The sequence below is a fragment of the Halichoerus grypus genome, chromosome 6 (genome assembly GCF_964656455.1).
Source record: "Halichoerus grypus chromosome 6, mHalGry1.hap1.1, whole genome shotgun sequence".
NCBI classification, from domain to species: domain Eukaryota; kingdom Metazoa; phylum Chordata; class Mammalia; order Carnivora; family Phocidae; genus Halichoerus; species Halichoerus grypus.
Window position 1 is genome coordinate 76,348,788 of NC_135717.1, and position 20,098 is coordinate 76,368,885.

A 20,098-nucleotide genomic window follows, 5' to 3' on the forward strand; every position below is an offset into this window, starting at 1 on the left:
GAGAGAGAGCTCAAGCAGGGGGAGCGGCAGAGGGAGAAGCAGACTCCCCGCTGAGCAGGGAGCCCGATGTGGGACTTGATCTCAGGACCCTGGGATCATGACCTGAGCCGAAGGCAGATGCTTAACGACTGAGCCACCCAGGCGCCCCAAGCATCTGACTCTTGATTTCAGCTCAGGTCATGATCTTGGGGTTGTGACATCGAGCCCCGCTTTGGGCCTCGCCCTGGGTGCGGAGCCTCCTTAAGATTCTCTCTTTCCCCGTCTTCCTCTGCCCCTCCCTCCTGCTCTCCCTCTCTAAGAAAAAAAAAGTTGTGGGGCACCTGGGTGGCTCAGTTGGTTGAGCATCTGCCTTTGGCTGAGGTCATGATCCCGGGGTCCTGGGATCAAGCCCCGCATCCGCCTCAATGATCAACGGGGTGGGGGGGTCTGCTTCACCCCCTCCTTCCCGCTTGCTCGTGCTCTCTCTTGCTATCTGTCTCTCTCAAATAAGTAAATAAATAAAATATTTTAAAAAAAAGAAAAAAGTTGTATTTTCAGGAAAACATGAGGAGAAGGGAACAAGTATCACTCCCCAACAAAGATGAACTCTAACCTCTTCTCAAAATTCTCCCTCAGCAGAAAGGGGAACCCTCTTACACTGTTGGTGGGAATGCAAGTTGGTACAGCCACTTTGGAAAACAGTGTGGAGGTTCCTCAAAAATTTAAAAATAGAGCTACCCTATGACCCAGCAATTGCACTACTGGGTATTTACCCCAAAGACACAGATGTAGTGAAAAGAAGGGCCATATGCACCCCAATGTTCATAGCAGCAATGTCCGCAGTAGCCAAACTGTGGAAAGAGCCGAGATGCCCTTCAACAGATGAATGGATAAAGAAGATGTGGTCCATATATACAATGGAATATTACTCAGCCATCAGAAAAGATGAATACCCAACTTTTACATCAACATGGATGGGACTGGAGGAGATTATGCCAAGTGAAATAAGTCAAGCAGAGAAAGTCAATTATCATATGGTTTCACTTATTTGTGGAACATAAGGAATAACATGGAGGACATTAGGAGAAGGAAGGGAAAAATGGGCGGGGGGAATTGGAGGGAGAGATGAACCATGAGAGACTATGGACCTGAGAAACAAACAGGGTTTTAGAGGGGAGGGGGGAGGGGGGATTGGTTAGCCCAGTGATGGGTATTAAGGAGGGCATGTAATGCATGGAGCACTGGGTGTTATATGAAAACAATGGATCGTGGATCACTACATCAAAAACTAATGATGTATTGTATGGTGACTAACATAACATAATAAAATTAAAAAAAAAAAATTCTCCCTCAGCAAAACTGGGTGAGGCCTGGGGAAAGCTGTGTGTGTGTGCGTGTGTATGTGTGTGTGTGTGTGTGTGTGTCTGTCTGTCCACGTCCCTTTACTGACCACCGCCCAGGTCCACCCACCTTCCTGTCATCTGCTCCCCATCCCTGACTCACTTTCTCCCAGCCACAGCACTCCAGCCCTTCCTCTGGGGACCCATGAACTCTGGTTTTTTTTTTTCCTTTTGTCTGCCTCCTAGTGTAAGACATAAAATGCCAATTCCCTTTGTTCCCTTTTTATGTGGAAAAGGAAACCCCTATTTTTAACCAGGCACAAGGCTGCATTTTCCAACCTGCTTTGCCACTAGGTGCGGCCATGTGATTAAGTTTTGGCCAGTGAGGCGTAAGTAGGTGTGTACAGGCACACGTGGGAGACATAGCCAGGTCAGTTCCAGACCACGGAAGCCAAGGGACGATCACAATAAAGCAAGTCAAATACATTTTTTTGTTTCCAGTGCACTTAAAGTTATGTTTATACTATGCTGTAGTCTATTAAGTGTGCAATAGCATTATGTGTAAAAAACCAATATACCTTAATTAAAAAATGTTTTATAGCTAAAAATGCTCACCATCATCTGAGCTTTGAGCAAGTCCTAATCACTGATCACAGATCACCATAACAAATATAATAATAATGAAAAATTGTGAAATATTTCCAGAAATACCAAAATGTGACATAGAGATATAAAACGAGCAAATAATGTTGGGGGAAAATAGCACCAAGAGGCTTGCTCAATGCAGGGTTGCCACAAACCTTCCATTTGTAAAAAATGCAGTATCTGTGAAGTGCAATAGAAAGAGGCATGCCCGTGTAAGAGTTCTGGAAATTGTATCTATAGGGAGATGGCATAGCCTTTTTGTCTTTTTTCCTGATACCTGGAATGTGAACATAATGTCTGAGCCTGAGCAGTTATCTTGGACCACGAAGTGGAAGCTGTGCAGTGAAGACAGGCAAGGAGCAAAATAGGAGCCTGGGTACCTAATAAGTTGGTGGAGTCACAATACCAAGCCTTATTGTTCTTTCCCAACTTTGTGTACATGAAAGAAACAAATTTAGATCTTATTTAAGCCGCTAGTCTTTGGAGGTTTCTGTTACTTAGAGCCAATCATAGTCCTAACTAACACAAAGTATGTGTGTAGGGATGAGCAGGCTTATGCACACACATGGACATACAAGCAGAGGTGAGCAAGTTTAGAGGGATAGTAGGTGTATGTGTATTCATTCATTTGCCTACTCATATTAATTGAGCACTCATCAAGTGCAAGTCACCATGATAGGACATATGAGGAAGACAAAGACAAATCAGAGAGGGACCTTGCTCTCAAGGATTTTTCTAGTTATAGATGGTTCTTAATATTTTCTGGCTTAAAAAGCCCTAGAGAGTGGGGGCGCCTGGGTGGCTCAGTCAGTTAAGCGTCTGTCTTTGGCTCGGGTCATTGATCCTAAGGTCCTGGGATCGAACCCCGAATTGGGCTCCCTGCTCAGTGGGGAGCCTGCTTCTCCCTCTCCTGATCCCCCTGCTTGTGCTGTCTCTCTCTCTCTCTAATAAATAAATAAAATCTTTTCAACAAAACAAAACAAAGTAGCCCCAGAGAATCTAAAGAGGACTTATCAATATTTAAACACACAGGCACACACACACACACAAAAATAAAAATAAATACACACACGTACACACAGAGTATTAATTACAATAACCAGAGTGGAACCTCCCAGAAACACCTGTTCCATCACCTTTCCTGAAACAAACCAGCCTCCTTCTGATTCCTGCTAGGGACAGCTGCTGTTTTATGGAGTTCAGCCCACAGCTGAGGAAGATTGAAAGCAGGGCCGATCCAGATCCAGAATACATTGACCCAGGCTGAGAACGTCTGGAGCTGAAATAGCCGTGATGATGATATAATTTTGATCATTGAGTGTATTAGTTATCTATTACTGTGCAACAAATTACCCCAAAACTTACTGGCTTACAACAACAAACATTTATTATCTCCTGGTTTTTGAGAGTTAGAAATTCAAGAGTGTGGGGCGCCTGGGTGGCTCAGTCGTTAAGCGTCTGCCTTCGGCTCAGGTCATGATCCCAGGGTCCTGGGCTCGAGCTCCACATCGGGTTCCCTGCTCAGTGGGAAGCCTGCTTCTCCCTCTCCCACTCCCCCTGCTTGTGTTCCCTCTCTCGCTGTGTCTCTCTCTGTCAAATAAATAAATAAAATCTTAAAAAAAAAAAAAAGAAATTCAAGAGTGACTCGGCTGGGTAGTTTTGTCTTCAGGTTGTTCATGAGGTTTTGGCCAAGATGTGTATGAGGGCTAGAGGATCTGCCTGCAAGATGGTTCTCTCATATGACTGTTGGCGGGAGGCTTCAGGTCTTTAACCCGTGGGTCTCTCCAGAGAGTTGCTTGAGTGTCCTAACAACATGGTATTTGACTTTCTCAGAATGAGTGAGACAAACGAAGGCAAGGTGGAAGCCACATTATCTTTTATGGCATAGCCTTGGAAATCACAGTGTCACTTCTACTTAATTTTATTTGTTAAAAGTGAGTTATTGGGGCACCTGGGTGGCTCAGCCAGTTGAGTGTCTGACTCTTGATCTCAGCTCAGGTCTTTTTTTTTTTTTTTAAAGATTTTTATTTATTTATTTGACAGAGAGAGAGCAAGAGAGGGAACACAAGCAGGGGGAGTGGGAGAGGGAGAAGCAGGCTTCCCACTGAGCAGTGAGCCTGATGTGGGGCTCGATCCCAGGACCCTGGGATCATGACCCGAGCCAAGAGCAGACGCCCAACAACTGAGCCACCCAGGTGCCCCTCAGCTCAGGTCTTGATCTCAGGGATGAGTTCAGGCCCCACGTTGGCTCTATGCTGGGTGTGGAGCCTCCTTAAAAAAAAAAAAAAAAGTGAGTTATTAAGTCCAGCCCACACTCAACAGAAGTGGAATTAACTCTACCTTTTTAGTAGAGGATTGTCAAATAAATTGTGGATATATTTTAAAATCACTACACCAAGAAACCTTCTACCTACTAAAGCAATTTCCAGGTAGTTTGATAGCAGGAAGAGATTGAGAACATTTCAGTCTTGGAAAGACATGTCCCCTGGCAGGGCTGAGGTGTTGGGCTATTGTAGGCTGGTTAATGTGAATCAGTCTGCCAGATCCTGCTCAGTTGCAGGTGAACTGACAAAATTAAGATCTTGGCCTTCAACGTTGAGGATCTAAGGGTTTCATTAATCTTTGAGTTGGCAGGGTCTCTGCCCATCCCTGACCCCCACCTTGCTTCCTCTCACCTAGTGCTAAATATATTGTAGGCTCAGCCATTCTTAGTATAACTATATCCAGGGACAGGTCAAAGGGTCTGAAAGGGGGCATCTTAAACATTTCAAGCGGTGGAAACAACTGTGCTTTCCCTCTTTCGGGACAATTATTTTCTACCTTGTATTATAGTCCTGTCTCAACCTCCCTACAAAGTGTGAGTTTGCAGGATTATTTATGTATATAGTCTCCCCAGGAGTTAGCACAGAGCTGGGCAGGAAGGAGGACCATAGAGAATATTTACTGAAAGACTACAAGAATGACTAATTAGTATCCTATAAGTATTCCTTGATTGACTGGGGTTCAGGGCACTAGAACATCAAAAGAAAGCTTTGCTCCTCCGCCCCCCCTCTTGCAAATAAATATTAGTTTCTTCTCCCTGACAGTCGCTGAGGGTTGAGGGAGCTGCGGCTTCAATCAGAAACGCATGTTCCAGGAAGTCCGCAGGTACAGAGTCCGTGCACACTGGCCTGCGTACCTCAAGTCTCCTTCTACTAAGAGGCGGGACCTTGCCTGCCTCTCTCCCCTCCAACAGGAACCTCACCCGCCCCACCCTCCACCCCTCATCCCTGGCTCGCGGGGCAAGAACCTTCTGCGTCCGGCCGGTTCCCGGCCCCGGCCCCAGCCTCCCCCAGCGCCCTGCTTGACCCCGCGCCCTGCTCGACTCAGAGCCCTGTTAGACCCCGGGCCTAACATGCCCCGCGCCCGGCCGGGCTCCGGGACACGGATGTGGGACTACAACTCCCGAAATGCCTCAGGCGCCGCCCGGCCCGAGCGCTCCCCGGCTGCTGACTGGCTGTGCGGCGAGGGCGGGGCCACGGACCCGGGCTGGTGCTGTCTGCACGTGCGCGCGACGGGCGGCTGAATGGCTGTTCTCCGCTACCTCGCGGCGGTCCGCGCGGCGCGGGGGCTCTGGTGGCGGGCAGCGCGCGCGTCGTTGGGGCTCCCGGGGCCCTGCCCTGGGAGAGGCTACTCTGTGGACGCCGCACAGGTGAGAACGCCGGAGTTCCTGCCGAGCAGGTCCTCAGGGCTGGGGGTGGGGCTGGAGCCGTGGGGAGGGAGGGGCCGCGGGCCGGGTTGCTCCTGGAAGAGGCCACTGATCTCAAGTGCGCTTCGTTCTTGCCCTGAGCACGAGTGTCCCTAGCACGCCCTGCCTCCCCCTCAGTCAGGGAGTTTGTCATGCCTTCGGCCTGGATGAAAAGTTACTTCAGCTAGAGAATGAACAAAACACGCCCAAAACGCGCACCAGGATTTCTTCGCCGCTCGCTGTTTTTCGTCTCCAAAGTTACTCTGCAGTTTCTGTGTTCCTATTTTCCCGGCCAGGGTATGATTCCTGCACTTCCTCTGTGATTTTTCAGGATGAGAGTCTTTCGGTTTTGATTTTCAACTACATTTGTTTTTCAGATTTTATTTATTTGACAGAGAGAGACACAGCGAGAGAGGGAACACAAGCAGGGGGAGTGGGAGAGGGAGAAGCAGGCTTCCGGTGGAGCAGGGAGCACATGTGGCGCTCCATCCCAGAACCCTGGGATCGTGAGCTGAGCCGAAGGCAGACGCTTAACGACTGAGCCACCCAGGCGCCCCTGATTTTCAACTACGTTTGAAAGAAATTTGGAGATTCGCGATGGACTGCACCTATAAATGGACAGCCCAGAGATGAAAGTGGGTTTTGTGCGGGCTTTTTATTTTGGTCCCATTCGCTTGTGAGCCTTACTCATAATGAGCAGCTGTTACGTGGAAGATCTGGGGGGCGAGAGGAAGAGAACTGGCGCAGGGTCCCTAATTTGTGCCAGGTACTTAAGTGATGATAATTCTCTCAGCAACTTTGGAGGTAGATTTAACCCTGTAGTAAGGAAGCTGAAGCTTGGAGTCAAGTTTTTAAGTACTTTTCTTTGTAAGGTCAAACAGTGGGGGGACGACTGTGCCAGCACTCTAAACCAGGTGGGCAGATCTGTTACCCTCACTTTCCTCTGGGCCATTTGTCTTTTTTTTTTTTTAAAGGATAACTTCGTTTTCTAAAATCAATTTCTGTATGTAATAATATTGTACATTTTTATAGTGCTTTCACAGTAACCCTTTGATAACTTTAAATACTTATTTTCAAAAACACATAGCACTTACTTTGTGCCAGACACTTCACAATTATTATTATTTTTTTTTAAATATTTTATTTATTTGACAGAGGGAGACACAGCGAGAAAGGGAACACAAGCAGGGGAGTGGGAGAGGGAGCTTCCCGCGGAGCAGGGAGCCTGATGCGGGGCTCGATCCCAGGACCCTGGGATCATGACCTGAGCCGAAGGCAGACGCTTAACGACTGAGCCACCCAGGTGCCCCGACACTTCACAATTATTAATTTGTACACTTTTCATAACAACTCTATGAAGTGGGTACTGTTATTCCATTTTACAGATGGAGGAACTGAAGCAGAGAGGTTAAGCAGCTTTCCCAAGGGCATACAGTTGGTCAGTGGTAGAATCCTGGAATCCAGGGCAGTCTGGTGCTAGAGTTCTAGCTCTTAACAGCTATGTTATCACTTGTTACCATTTTGGATATGGAGCAGCTAAGAGTCAAAGAAGTTAAGTGACTTGACCAGTGTCACAGAGCTCAAAGTGGCCACACTGGAAGCATGGAATGAGAATATGTTGTGGAAAGGACTTTGCTGTCATTTATAACTATTGTATTGACTTTAGCATTTTTGCAGGTCCTGAGATATTTCCAAGTGACTTTCTTTTTTTTTAAAGATTTTATTTATTTATTTGTCACAGAGAGAGAGAGAGTGAGAGAGCACAAGCAGGGGGGAGCGGCAGGCAGAGGGAGAAGTAGGCTCCCTGGCGAGAAAGGTGCCCGATGCGGGACTCGATTCCAGGGCTCTGGGATCATGACCTGAGCCGAAGGCAGATGCTTAACCAACTGAGCCACGCAGGCACCCCACCAAGTGACTTTCTGATAGAGTAGGAAAAGGGAAGAAAGGGATGTAGCATAGCACAGCATTTCAGAGTACTAGCTTTTTATTTTTTATTTTTTATTATTATGTTATGTTAATCACCATACAATACATCATTAGTTTTTGATGTAGTGTTCCATGATTCATTATTTGCGTATAACACCCAGTGCTCCATGCAGAACGGGCCCTCTTTAATATCCATCACCAGGCTAACCCATCCTCCCACTCCCCTCCCCTCTAGTACCCTCAGTTTGTTTTTCAGAGTCCATCGTCTCTCATGGTTCATCTCCAGAGTACTAGCTTTAGAACTGAATCCTGCCTGTCCTGTTTGACTTAAGGCAAATTACTTCGCTTTCTAAGCTTCAATTTCTCCATCTATGTATTGAGGATGTTACTTACTGTGCAGTGTTTTTGTGAGAATATCTGTAGGGTACTTTTTGTGATATATGTAGGGTACTTTGCACAGTGACTAGCACATAGTAAGTTCTCTTAAATGTGGAAGTGGATGGAGTAGACAGTAAAGTAGACAATAGTTCTAATGCTGTTGTTGAAAACCTACCAAACTAATTACAATTAAGAAGCAAAAACACAAAGGAACATCTTAGTAGTCCTTTCACTTCAAACTGATCTTTTTTTTTTTAATTTTTAATTTTATTTATTTATTTGAGAGAGAGAGAGAGAGAGAGCATGAGAGGGGAGAGGGTCAGAGGGAGAAGCAGGCTCTCCGCTGAGCCGGGAGCCCGATGTGGGACTCGATCCCAGGATCCTGGGATCATGACTTGAGCCGAAGGCAGTCACTTAACCAACTGAGCCACCCAGGCGCCCCCACTTCAAACTAATCTTAAAACCACACATTTTATCACTGCCATAGATAGGAACTTTACTTAGAAGATCTGGCTTAATACCCAGGATGAGGTTTTTAAAAATCCAAGTGATAAAGAAGAAAAATCAGAATACAGATACAGAAGAGAATGAAGAGAAAAATGAAAAAAAATGAAGAGAAAAAGCCTCTTTCTCTTTGTCTAGGTACCTTCACTTAAAAAAATTAATAAACTTTATTTTTTAGAGCATTGTTAGACAGATGGAAGAGAAAGTATAGAGAAATCCTATATATATGCCTTCTCCCCCCAGTTTCCTGTATTACTAATATCTTGGCAGTAGTGTGGCACATTTATTACAGTTGACTTGCAGCTTTACTTTCTTGTTGCTGGGTGCCTGATTTCTCTATATGCATTCACCTGAGGATTGGAGGTATATGATTACTCATTTATATAGTTAGAGATGAGGGAGCCTTAAGGTTATTGCTAAGTTGTCCTGAAAACCTTCATGTTTTAAGTAGCAGGGGCTGTGGATTCTTATTTCTAAGAGAGCAAATTTTGTGACTATTTAGGACATGGCCACTAAGACCATTAAAACTGTATGGTTAAATTTTGTAGCCATCAGCACAAATGAGACATCTTATTTTTTAAAACTATGCTAAGTTTTCAAAAATCCAAAAACAGAATAATATTATGAACCCAGATTCACCAGTTATTGACATTTTGCCACACTTGCTTTGCTTGTCTCCCGCCCCTCCCCCCTTTTTTTCCCCAGCTGTAAGATTTTGAAATGAATGGCAGATTTCTTGTCACTTAATCCCTAAATTCTTCTATATGTACCTCTAAGAAAAATGACATTTTAAACATAACTACAATGCTGTTGTCATACCTAACATTAGTAATCCCTTAATATAACTTAAAATCCTGTCCTTAAAATGTCCCTGAGTGTCTCAAAATTATGGGTATGTGAGTTTTACATGTAAGCTTTCAGAACAGTATGCTGTGTGTCCGTGTAGTACAAGAAAGAAGGCAGACCATGCTCTAGAACAACATAGTCCTTACCTCCAGAGGGACCTGTCTTCTAAGAGTCACCAACTGTTTTCCCTTGGGAAGGGATTTGGTGGTCAGGAAGTGCCTGAGGGGAAAGGTCGCCTTTACCTGAGGGCTGAACTTTCATCCTATGGGTCCTTCAACATTCAGTCAACCTTTGTTGAGTACCTACGGGAGTTTAAGCACTGTGCCAGGGGTGGGAAAATCATACCCCTCCTCCCTCTGGACCTGTGCAGTTATTCTCTTTGAGAAGAATAAAATGATAAAATCAGAAAAGAGCCATAGATCCTTTCCCCAGGAAAAATGCACATAGAGTTTTAAGGGGTTTTATAGCCACTCTGAAATCTATCCATGGGCCCCTGGTTAGGACCCCCATTCTAGTGGGGTTTGTTGAGGAAGAGGGAGGGGCTCCAGAGAACCTTGAGGACCATCTGGTGAATGAGCACACTGAGAAGAAGAACACAAACTCACATGGCTGGGGGCTGGCAGGAGGTGCGGCAACAGCATGTTCCAACATAGATCTCTTGGTACCTCTTGGATCCCTTCCTTACTCTGAGGTGCTTGCTGCCCTGGGGGGCCACTGAATGAGCTCTGACTTTGCCACAGCTCAGTTTAAGGCTGACATCTGGATGGAGCACTTGTGAACGGATCACCTTTGACTAGTTCTTCTCTCTGAATTTGGTTTCTTATTCATCCAGTCAGATTATCCAGTGAATCCATATTGAGCATTATGTATAAACCAGGCCCCTTTTGCCAGGTAATGTCAGTTGGAGATAATGACACCCACCCCCAGAGGGTTGGTACAAGGATTAAGTAAGCATACCTTTGTTATATGTCCAGCTCAGAGCTCAGTACAGTCTACCCATCTACTCAGATCCAGTGCAACAGGATCAGCCTTCGGAGCCAAGAGTAGAGACACTGTTTAGTTATTTCTCTTCAGCATGTGGGATTTGACAAGTTTCTCCCTGGCAGTTGTGTTTGCTGGTGGTCAGAATTTCTGTCTTGCTGATTTGAGTTGCTTTCCCTTCTATTTTTCCAGGGCCCCTTCCCACCTCTGACTTGGCGCCAAAGCTGCCATTGTCGAAAGCTGAAAGGTCTTGTGCACAAGCTAGCATGAAGGAGCTGGAAGACTGCCTCCCTGGGGGGGAGGGCCCTGTCAGCGGAGGGGAGATGGGATCATTACTCTACAGTCACTCCATTCCTAGTTAACTTGTTCCAGAAACTTATCCCTCAGCTTCCTTGACCCCACACCCTCTTGATTTTCCTCCTCATACTGACTGTTGCTCCTCATTCTTTTGCTGGTGACTCTTAGGTGGCCCTTCCTTAAATGGTGATGTTCTTCCAGTTTTTGCTTCTGCTCTTACTCTGCTTGTGCTTCTCGGGCTCTTCTCTCCCTTCCCAAGTTTCAGCTATTCTGTAAGAGCAGAGAGCTTCTGAATTTTCATCTCCAGGACCTTCTGTTCAGTGCTGATGTCTCCACTTGTATGGCTGACAGGTCCAAAGTGGGATATATCTTCTGCCCTCCCTGACCTCCCAGCTGCTGCCCCTCTAGAGTTTCTTGGGTCAGTGAGTAATACCAGCATCCACCCTCCCAGGGTCCCAAGCCAAAAAAAAAAAAAGGTATGGGGGCCCCTGTGGCCCCTCCCTCCCTCGGCCCTGCATCCTGTTGTTACCAGGTCCTGGCTGTTCTGCTTCTGTGTATAACCTGCCCCCTTCTTACCATTCTTGTTGCCACTACCTAGTAAGACCTAGTTAAAGCCACCATCATCTCTGTCTTAGATTGTAGTTGGTCCCACCTGGTCTTCAACTTGACTCTTCAGTTCACTCAATCTTGACTTTGCAGCCAAGATTTTTCTACAGTGCAGGTCTGATACAATGTCACTTTCCTGTTACAAACTCCTTAAATTGGCCTATGAGACCTAGGATGGCTAGTCTTCGCCACCTCCTACAGGTTAGGTACCCCTCATTAAAGCTCTTAGGGTGCCTTACTTCCCCTCATCTCCTAATGTAGCACTCAGTGCAGACTGTCCTGTGGCTGCTTATTTGTCTTCCCCATTGATCTGTGTAGATGGAGGCTACTTCTGGCTGCTTGTCTGGTCTGGTGCTCATCAGGCTCTCAATAGATACTTGTTAAATGAAGGCATGTATTTAACTCTTCCATTGCCTAGCTCAAAATTCTCTTCTAAGAAACTACTTTTGTTTAATTCTGTTTATTTACTGAGAGTTTAAGTTCTCAGAAATTGATTTGCACTTGTGAAAATGCTGCAGTTTCGTGGGTTTAATTGTTTCTTAGACTGGTTGCTTTTTCTTTGACCCCAGCTGAAAAATACAGGGCCTGGAGCACTTGCTCCTCACAGACAGAGCCCTATGAATAGAGTAGGTGTATGCAGTAACAATGGCTTGACCTATTGGGCACCAACAAAAGGAAAATAACAAACAGGTTAGGTTGAATTATTTTGAAATTTGAAAAAAAATCTTATATGTTAGTAAGAATTGGAATGAATTTTTTATTTGTATTTATTTTTAAACTTTTTTTTCTAAAGATTTCTTTTATTTGAGAGAGTGGGGGTGAGGGCAGGGGGAGGGAAAGGAGGGAGAGGGACAGAGAGAATCTCTAGCAGACTCCCCACTGACTGCAGAGCAAAACCAAAAGCCAGATGCTTATCTGACTGAGCCACCCAGGTACCCCTAAACTTTTTTTTTTCAAATTTTTATTAATTAAGTAATCTCTTCCCCCAACATGGGGCTTGAACTCACCACCCCAAGATCAAGAGTTGCTTGCTCTTGACTGAGCAAGACTGAACCGGCCATGTGCCCCTGGAATGAATTTTTTTTATAAAAAGGACGGTGTTTAGGGGCATCTGGGTGGCTCAGTCCGTTAAGTGTCTGCTTTCAGCTCAGGTCATGATCTCAGGGTCCTGGGATTGAGCCCTGTATCGGGTTCCCTGGGAGTCCTGCTTCTCCCTCTCCCTTTGCCCCTCCCCCTGCTCATGCACTTGCTTGCTCTCTCTCAAATAAATAAATAAAATCTTTTTTTAAAAAAAAAGGACAGTGTTTAGGGATGCCTGGGTGGCTCAGTCGTTAAGCATCTGCCTTCGGCTCAGGTCATGATCCCAGGGTCCTGGGATCAAGCCCCATGTTGGGCTCCCAGCTCTGCGGGAAGCCTGCTTCTCCCTCTCCCACTCCCCTGCTTGTGTTCCCTCTCTTGCTGTGTGTCTCTCTGTCAAATAATAAAATCTTTAAAAAAAAAAAAAAAAGGCGCCTGGGTGGCTCAGTTGGTCAAGTGACTGCCTTCGGCTTGGGTCATGATCCCGGGGTCCTGGGATCGAGTCCCACATCGGGCTCCCCCTGCTCTGCGGGGAGCCTGCTTCTCCCTCTGCCTCTGCCTGCCACTCCCCCTGCTTGTGCTCTCTCTGACAAATAAATAAATAAAATCTTTTTTTAAAAAAAGACAGTGTTTAGAGTGCCTGGCTGGCTTAGTGGAGCATGCAATTCTTGATCTTGGGGTCATGAGTTTGAGCCCCATGTTGGGGGAAGAGGTTACTAAAAAAAAAAAACAAAACTTAAAAAAAAAGACAGTTTTCAACTTTATAAGTCCCAAGAAATGCAGAGTGAAATGAGATACCACTTTTTTTCTTTTTAAAGATTTTATTTATTTATTTGACAGAGAGAGACACAGCGAAAGAGGGAACACAAGCAGGGGGAGTGGGAGAGGGAGAAGCAGGCTTCCCGCTGAGCAGGGAGCCCGATGTGGGGGCTCGATTCCAGGACCCTGGGATCATGACCTGAGCCCAAGGCAGACACCCAATGACTGAGCCACCCAGGCGCCCTGAGATACCATTTTTTTAAACCTTTAAATTAACAAGATGTTTGATAATTAACAAACTCTTTGATACATGTGAAAATCAGTATGGGCAAGGATAAAGTGTGTTAACAGTGGCCATGTAAATTGGTACATGTTTTTGGAAAACAGTTTGTCAAAAGGTGTTATATTATTAAAATGTTTGCACTCTCTTGTCTTGTTACTCCTGCTTTTAAGAATCTAGCTTAAGGGAAAAATCAGTAAGCATGAAGAAGTTCCTTATAGCATTATTTATAGTAGTAAAAATGTAGGAAAACGTTAAGTGTCCAAAATAGGGGAAATATAATGTTAGTGGAATATTCACTCAGAAATATGTAGTCAGAAATGATGTTTAGAAAGAGCTCTGTATATTGATATGGAAAGATAACTAAGAGATACTATCTTAAAAAAGGTCAGATGGAAAAGAAAGTATAATATAATACTGTTTGTGTGTTAGTTAACAGATAAAAATTATTACTATCTATCCACATAGTTTCTGGAGATCTATAAGAAAGGAAATAGCACTGGGTGGAAGGAGGCAAGAAATTTAAATTTTTTTTAATATTATCTGTAGCAAATGAGTTTTTTTTTTAAAACTCCGTGTGTGTTGTTGTAATAAAACTGTAAAAGATTATGAAGGCTGTTGTAACATATAAAAATATTTGAATGTCAAACAACAAGATGAGAAAGTGAACATGTAAAGTGTAGTTGTCTACGTGACAAAAGAATAGAAAAAGAAGAAACAACATCAGTCATGTTAAAGTCCTGGGATGTTTTTGAATTTCTCTACTTCCCATTTAAAAAATTCTTTTATATTAATTATGTGAAGATAGTTTTAACCAAATAGTTACATGCTTAAAAATACGTGAAGAGGGACTAATTCTTTGTTATAGATGGATTTGCCCTATCAGAAATCCCATGTCCTCATTTTCTGTTCAAAGCTCTGGGTGACCTGGGGATAATGTGGCACCCCTTGTTGTGAGGGTCTTTTCCTTCTTCCCCTTTGCCTTTTGAATCAGGCTGTGGGGATTCTCTTCCTTCTGTGCAGAGCCCACCCACTTTTGGGTTCCTGTTGGACATTGATGGAGTGCTGGTACGGGGTCACAGAGTGATCCCTGCTGCTCTGGAAGCGTTCCGCAGGCTGGTGAATGCTCATGGGCAGCTGCGGGTGCCTGTGGTCTTTGTCACGAATGCTGGGAACATCTTACAACACAGCAAAGCTCAGGAGCTGTCAGCCCTGCTAGGGTTCAAGGTAAGGAGGCACCAGAGAAATGGGAGCCCAAAGAGCTGGTTGCCAGTGGAACTCCCATTCCAACTCTGACTAAGCTGCCTTTCCTGGGTTGGGGTACAGTGTTGATAAGCCCTAGGGCATGGCCTGCTGGGTCAGTAGTAGAAAATAACTCAAAGCTCAAGCCTAGCCTCATGAGTAGAGTCTTATAGCAGGAGCATTTTTTATGTATGACTTCACCTCAAGCACAAAAATTCTGCGCATGGATTTGGCAGTATCAATCTGCTCTCTTTGTATCCATTTCTTTTCTGGGCATCAGAGTTGTCTCTTTTGGATCGTCGGTCCCTGGAAAGTGAGGGTCACATTTTTCTCTATATCTATATACCTGGTGGGACTCTGAGATAATAGCCTTTGTTTCTCATAAATAAGAGGTACATATCTGAATGAGCATTGTCCCTGAAAAGCAGTCCCTCTTCACCCACTTGCAGTTCCACGTGGTATATCAGCGTTGACACGTCCTTCTTTATTAAGGGGGATTGAGTTCTTCGAAAGAGCCCTTTGGAACCAGAAGAGTAAATAAAGTGGCTGATTGACTGGGTAACACTGCTTGGGGGTGAATGCAGAACAAAGGAGTACAACTGGTTCCTTTCTATGGTTTCCGGAGAGGGTTCCAAAAACATTTTGAGTATTGGCTGCATCGTTGGAATTAGTACTATAAATGTTAAAAAGCTAAGTCTTTTTTTTTAAGATTTTATTTATTTATTTGACAGATAGAGACACAGTGAGAGAGGGAACACAAGCAGGGGGAGTGGGAGAGGGAGAAGCAGGCTTCCTGCCGAGCAGGGAGCCCGATGTGGGGCTTGATCCCAGGACCCTGGGATCATGACCTGAGCTGAAGGCAGACCCTTAACGACTGAGCCACCCAGGCGCACCCCCCCCCCACCCCCCAGCCAAAAGCTAAGTCTTTAAGTAGAATTGAAAACAGAAAGTCAGAGGCATATTTCTGTGACTGTGACAAAGAACATGCCCATAAACCCTGAGGTCTCCAGATGGAGGAACTGAGCAGAATAGGATTGGTGAATGGTCAGAACCCACGACTGATGGCATTTCCTGCTTGTTCGTTTTCTGTGGCAAGAGCCAAATTAGACAGGTTCTTCTCACACCTGTTTGGGTAGTGTCTAGAAGTGTTGGGTGCCAGAAAGGGCTCCCCACTTTTTTTTCTGGGCAGTTTTTCCCTTCCTAAGTGAAAGAAGCCACCCGTCTCCCCATTATTTCCCATCAACTTTGTGTGTCCTCTGTTTTCTTCTGTCTTTTGACGTCCCTACAGGTGGAGCCGGACCAAGTCATTCTTTCTCACAGTCCCATGAAGCTTTTCTCACAATATCACAACAAGCGGATGCTGGTGTCTGGGCAGGGGCCCCTGGTGGAAAATGCCCGAGTGTATCCTTTCGGTGCTTCTTGTTCTGGCTGAAGAGGAGGGGGCAGGGCTGGAGTTTTTCTCCCATGGCTGGGGGGTGTGTGGACAGGGCCATAATGAGGTGTGCTGGCTGCACGGTGCCAGGGCTTAAGGGATACATAGTGGGCTCTCGAGGGAGGGACTGGCTCCCAGGTATGGCCAGTCCTGGTGCCAGAGTTTCCAAAAAGTCAGCCCACTGAATCAGAACCTACTGGGGAGCTTAAAATACAGATTCTTGGTTCACTAGGTCTGAGAGAAAAATCAGCAGTCTGTATGTTAGAAGACTAGGTGATTCTCTAATTAGGTTTGGAACCACTGCTCTAGTACTGTTGCTCAGCGTGCTCAATCAACTTCTCAGCTAATATTAAGTATCCACAGTGAACCTGTGGGTCTGTGCACACTCAAGAGGCAGAAGAGTTGTTGCTTGTTCTCAAGTAGCACATTCATTTGCTCATTTGACAGACCTGTGTTGAGCACTTCCTGGGTACCAGCCCCATGCTGCACATTCTTTAGGGGCGATGGGGACCAAGAACAGCACGTGGGACTCTGTCTTCATCAAAGGGTTCATACGAGAGGCAGGAGTAACACACCCACAAAGGATAAAGGAGTATTTAAGATGGCGTATGATTGGGGTGCCTGAGTGGCGCAGTCGATAAAGGTCCGACTCTTGATTTCGGCTCAGGTCGGGATCTCAGGGTCATGAGATTGAGCCTCGCATCGGGCTTCATGCTGGGTATAAAGTCTGCTTAAGAGTTTCTCTCTCCCCTGTCCCTCTGCAACCCCCTCCACTCTCTAAGAAAAAAGCAGATTCCCAATCGTAGACATCAAGCCCAGCAGGGATCTGCATTTAAAAAAAGAAAAAAAAAAGATGGCATATGACTGAAAACTTAGAAGCACAGTATAGGTTCTGAGAGTCCCAGGTATTGGGGAGGGAACACTCTGGGAGTGGCTGTGACTGGTGGTTTCATGGAGGGGTGTGGCTCAGAGATGGTTATGGTTAAGGTTTTCTGTGCAGGGAAGGAGCTAAGGAGGCTGGAGAGAGAAGGGAAGGTGAGGATCCCTGAAGCAGGAGTTTGGATTGGGATAGGGTGGGGAATAAGAGAGAACAGGAGGAGTGGCACCTCGGAAGGGAAGGCAAGAGGCCAGTGAGCCTACTTATGAGGGCATGGGGAATCTTTGCAGGTTCTGTTGCTATTGGGTGATCTGACAAAAGCAGCATTTTCAGGAGATTAATTTTGAAAGTAATTTGAAACCATGTCCAGTTAAGATTGTTAAGTGGGAATTGAGGACAGAAAAATGGAGGCAGGTCTTGGAGAGATAAGGTTGGCACTGGCTTTCTGCTCTTCATGGCCTCCCCATCCTGTCTGAATCTGGCTCATCTTCAAGAGTTAACTCAAGTCTGACTTCCCTGGACTCTGCCCAGCTACCAGCCCAGTGACAAATCTCCTCTTTTCAACTCCTCAAAACCAGCACTGTTCACAGATTGCTGGTTTAGATGGGCCCTGGGCATGTGGTGAGCTCCTTGAGGCCAGGCATTCTTGCGTGCCTTTGTGCCCTGGTAGTGCCCAGCGTGGGACCTGGCACCCTGCTGCTGCGTCACTGTGGCAGGGTGCATCCCTACTATGCTTGTGTTGTCATGGCCCCTTTGCCAGCACCTTCAGGATTGGTGTTGGCCTTCCGGGCTGTGTCTGGGCTCTCACTGCTTCACTCCTGTCCGGGGATTGGGTGCACTAGTTTGGTTGGGACTGTGTTGGTTCCCCTCACCTTAAAGGCATCTTCCCCCAGAACTGTCCAACTTTGCTTCCCTGACCTTGCTGTAGACTGGGCTTCGAGAATGTGGTTACTGTGGATGAGCTGCGGATGGCCTTTCCTGTGCTTGACATGGTGGATCTCCAGCGGCGGCCGAAGACCACGGTAATAAGGCTCATGCTCCTGGGTGTCTCATGTTTAGTTTTGTCCTCTTGTTCCCCATGTGGGTTCCTCTTACTAGCCTTGCAACCCCTCCCACTGAGAGCTGCATCTTGTCCACCTTAGAGAGGCACATCCGACCAAGGATTTTGTTCTCCAGATATACAAGGATGGCCAGAGGAGCAACAAGCTCCTGAGGGCTTTCCTTTTTGCCTTGTTTGTAATTAGCTGAGAACTCCTTTCAAAGCCCTAGCATCTCCAATGAGGAGTTTTCTTCTTTACCAGCTGGTTTTCGAGTGTTGCTTGGGAAAATCATTAACCTTAGTGAAATTAATCATTGCTGCTCCTTTATCCTGAAGCTTGCTATGGAGAGCTGTCCTTATGAGAAACAGCTTGCTTATAAAAGTAACTGGCAATTCTGAGTATGCACATGTTCCTTTTGGGTTTGGCTCATATTTGAACCACTGGTTTGATGTCTTATCTCTTCTGATCACTAATCACAGGGCCTCTCATTGATCCTTTAGAGTATGACTTCTTGGCTCTTGATGGCTCCTTCCTTGCCTCCCCCCTTCCTCATGTGAACTCTATCACCATGGCCTGCAGTCTAAGTCAGACCAGTCAAAATGTGGGGAAATGCAGTTATAAACATACAAGCTTACTTCTGTTTGTTTATGTAGCCTTAGTCCTCCTTCCTCTAGAGCTTCCCAGTTGAACAGAGCACTTCTTCGCCTTCAAAAGCCTCCTCCTAGGACCATGCAAATTATGTGGGGAACCAGAATGTCCGAGTTGGAACAGCTCTTAGGGCAGCTCAGAGACTGAGCCCCACACAGGGGAAGCGACCTACTGCAGGTCACATAGCTGGTTAGTGGTAGAGCCAAGACTAATGGTTTAGGGAAGGAACAGACCCCAGAGGATTGGTAAAGTGGAGGCCCCTGCCTCTTCATATCATATCAAGAGAAATGGTCCATCGTGCCCTGGTGACCTCCCTTTTCTCCATAGGCTCACCTTCATCTTAGCTACCTGATTCTAGACTCTTGCTTGTTCCATATCTCACATCCTGTCTTCACTGGAGAGGGACAGCTGACCAGACCTTTCTCCTGGCTGACCTCCATATGTGGCTTCCCTCAGCGTGTTCTGTGAGAGTCCTGCTCATTCTCTCTTCACTTTTCTTTGCTTTCTTTCCTTTTTTTTTTTTTTTAAGACTTTATTTGACGGAGAGAGAGAGCACAAGCAGGGGGAGCAGCAAAGGGAGAGGAAGAAGCAGGCTCCCCACCGAGCAGGGAACCCGACATGAGGCTCGATCCCAGGACCCTGGGACCCCGACCCTAGCCAAAGGCAGAAGTCCAACCAACTGAGCCACCCAGGCGCCCCCTCTTCACTTTTCTTTGTGAATTTTCTTCCTCAGTCCTATCCAGCTTCTCCTTGGCTTGGGCTAGATCGTGGGGGTGGTCTTTGATCTGTCTAGAATGTGTCTTTTCTATTGCCACTTGTTATGATGTAGTTGTGTGGTTGTCTGGTAGTGGACAGTGACTGTGGCATTGACGGGCCTTTTCTTTGTTTCTTGGCAGCCCCTTCCAAGGAACGACTTCCCTGCCATTGAAGGTAATGAGGGCCTCTGCTGGTGTAGGTGTGGCTCTGGGCAGTTCTCCTTTCGGTCCTCCAGGCTGTTCTCTTGCAGCTGTTTGCCTGTAGACTGGTAGGGTGGCTGCAGGTGTTTGTTATCTGGTCACCTGGGTTCCAGTCTCAGATCTGCCCCTCAGTACCTCTGAGACATTGGTTTTTAATCTTTCCTTCCCCGTATCACTTGCTCTGTTATTCCAGAGAAATTGTTTTTATTTATTTATTTTTTTATAATTTTTTTTTTTTAAGATTTTATTTATTTTATTTCAGAGAGAGAGTGAGAGAGAGAGAGAGCACAAGGGGTGGGGGAGTGGTAGCGGGAAAAGCAGGCTCCCTGCTGAGCAGGGAGCCCGATGCGGGACTCCATCCCAGGACCCAAGGATCAAGACCTGAGCTGAAGGCAGATGCTTGATGACTGAGCCACCCAGGCATCCCCAGAAAAATTGTTAAGTGTAGAAAATCTTAGCATGGAAAGGCTCCCAGAGGTAGTATAGGCCAGCGTTTCTCAGCTCCATTAAACCCAGTTCCCCCTCGTGTAACAAAAATACCGTAATGTCCCCTTAACT

General features: G+C 46.0%; 1 protein-coding gene across 4 annotated transcripts in view; it reads left to right on the forward strand.

The window, feature by feature from the left end:
• Positions 1–5,495: 5,495 nt before the first annotated feature.
• Positions 5,496–20,098, forward strand: part of HDHD5 (haloacid dehalogenase like hydrolase domain containing 5) — a 32,315-nt gene continuing 17,712 nt past the window's right edge. For all 4 annotated transcript variants that reach the window (XM_078075422.1, XM_036095093.2, XM_036095090.2 and 1 more), the window contains exons 1-5: positions 5,496–5,655; positions 14,369–14,572; positions 15,876–15,988; positions 17,825–17,918; positions 19,481–19,514. In XM_078075422.1, coding sequence (XP_077931548.1) covers positions 5,530–5,655; positions 14,369–14,572; positions 15,876–15,988; positions 17,825–17,918; positions 19,481–19,514 — 571 coding nt within the window. In that variant the 5' untranslated portion in view covers positions 5,496–5,529. The remainder of the gene's footprint in view (positions 5,656–14,368; positions 14,573–15,875; positions 15,989–17,824; positions 17,919–19,480; positions 19,515–20,098) is intronic.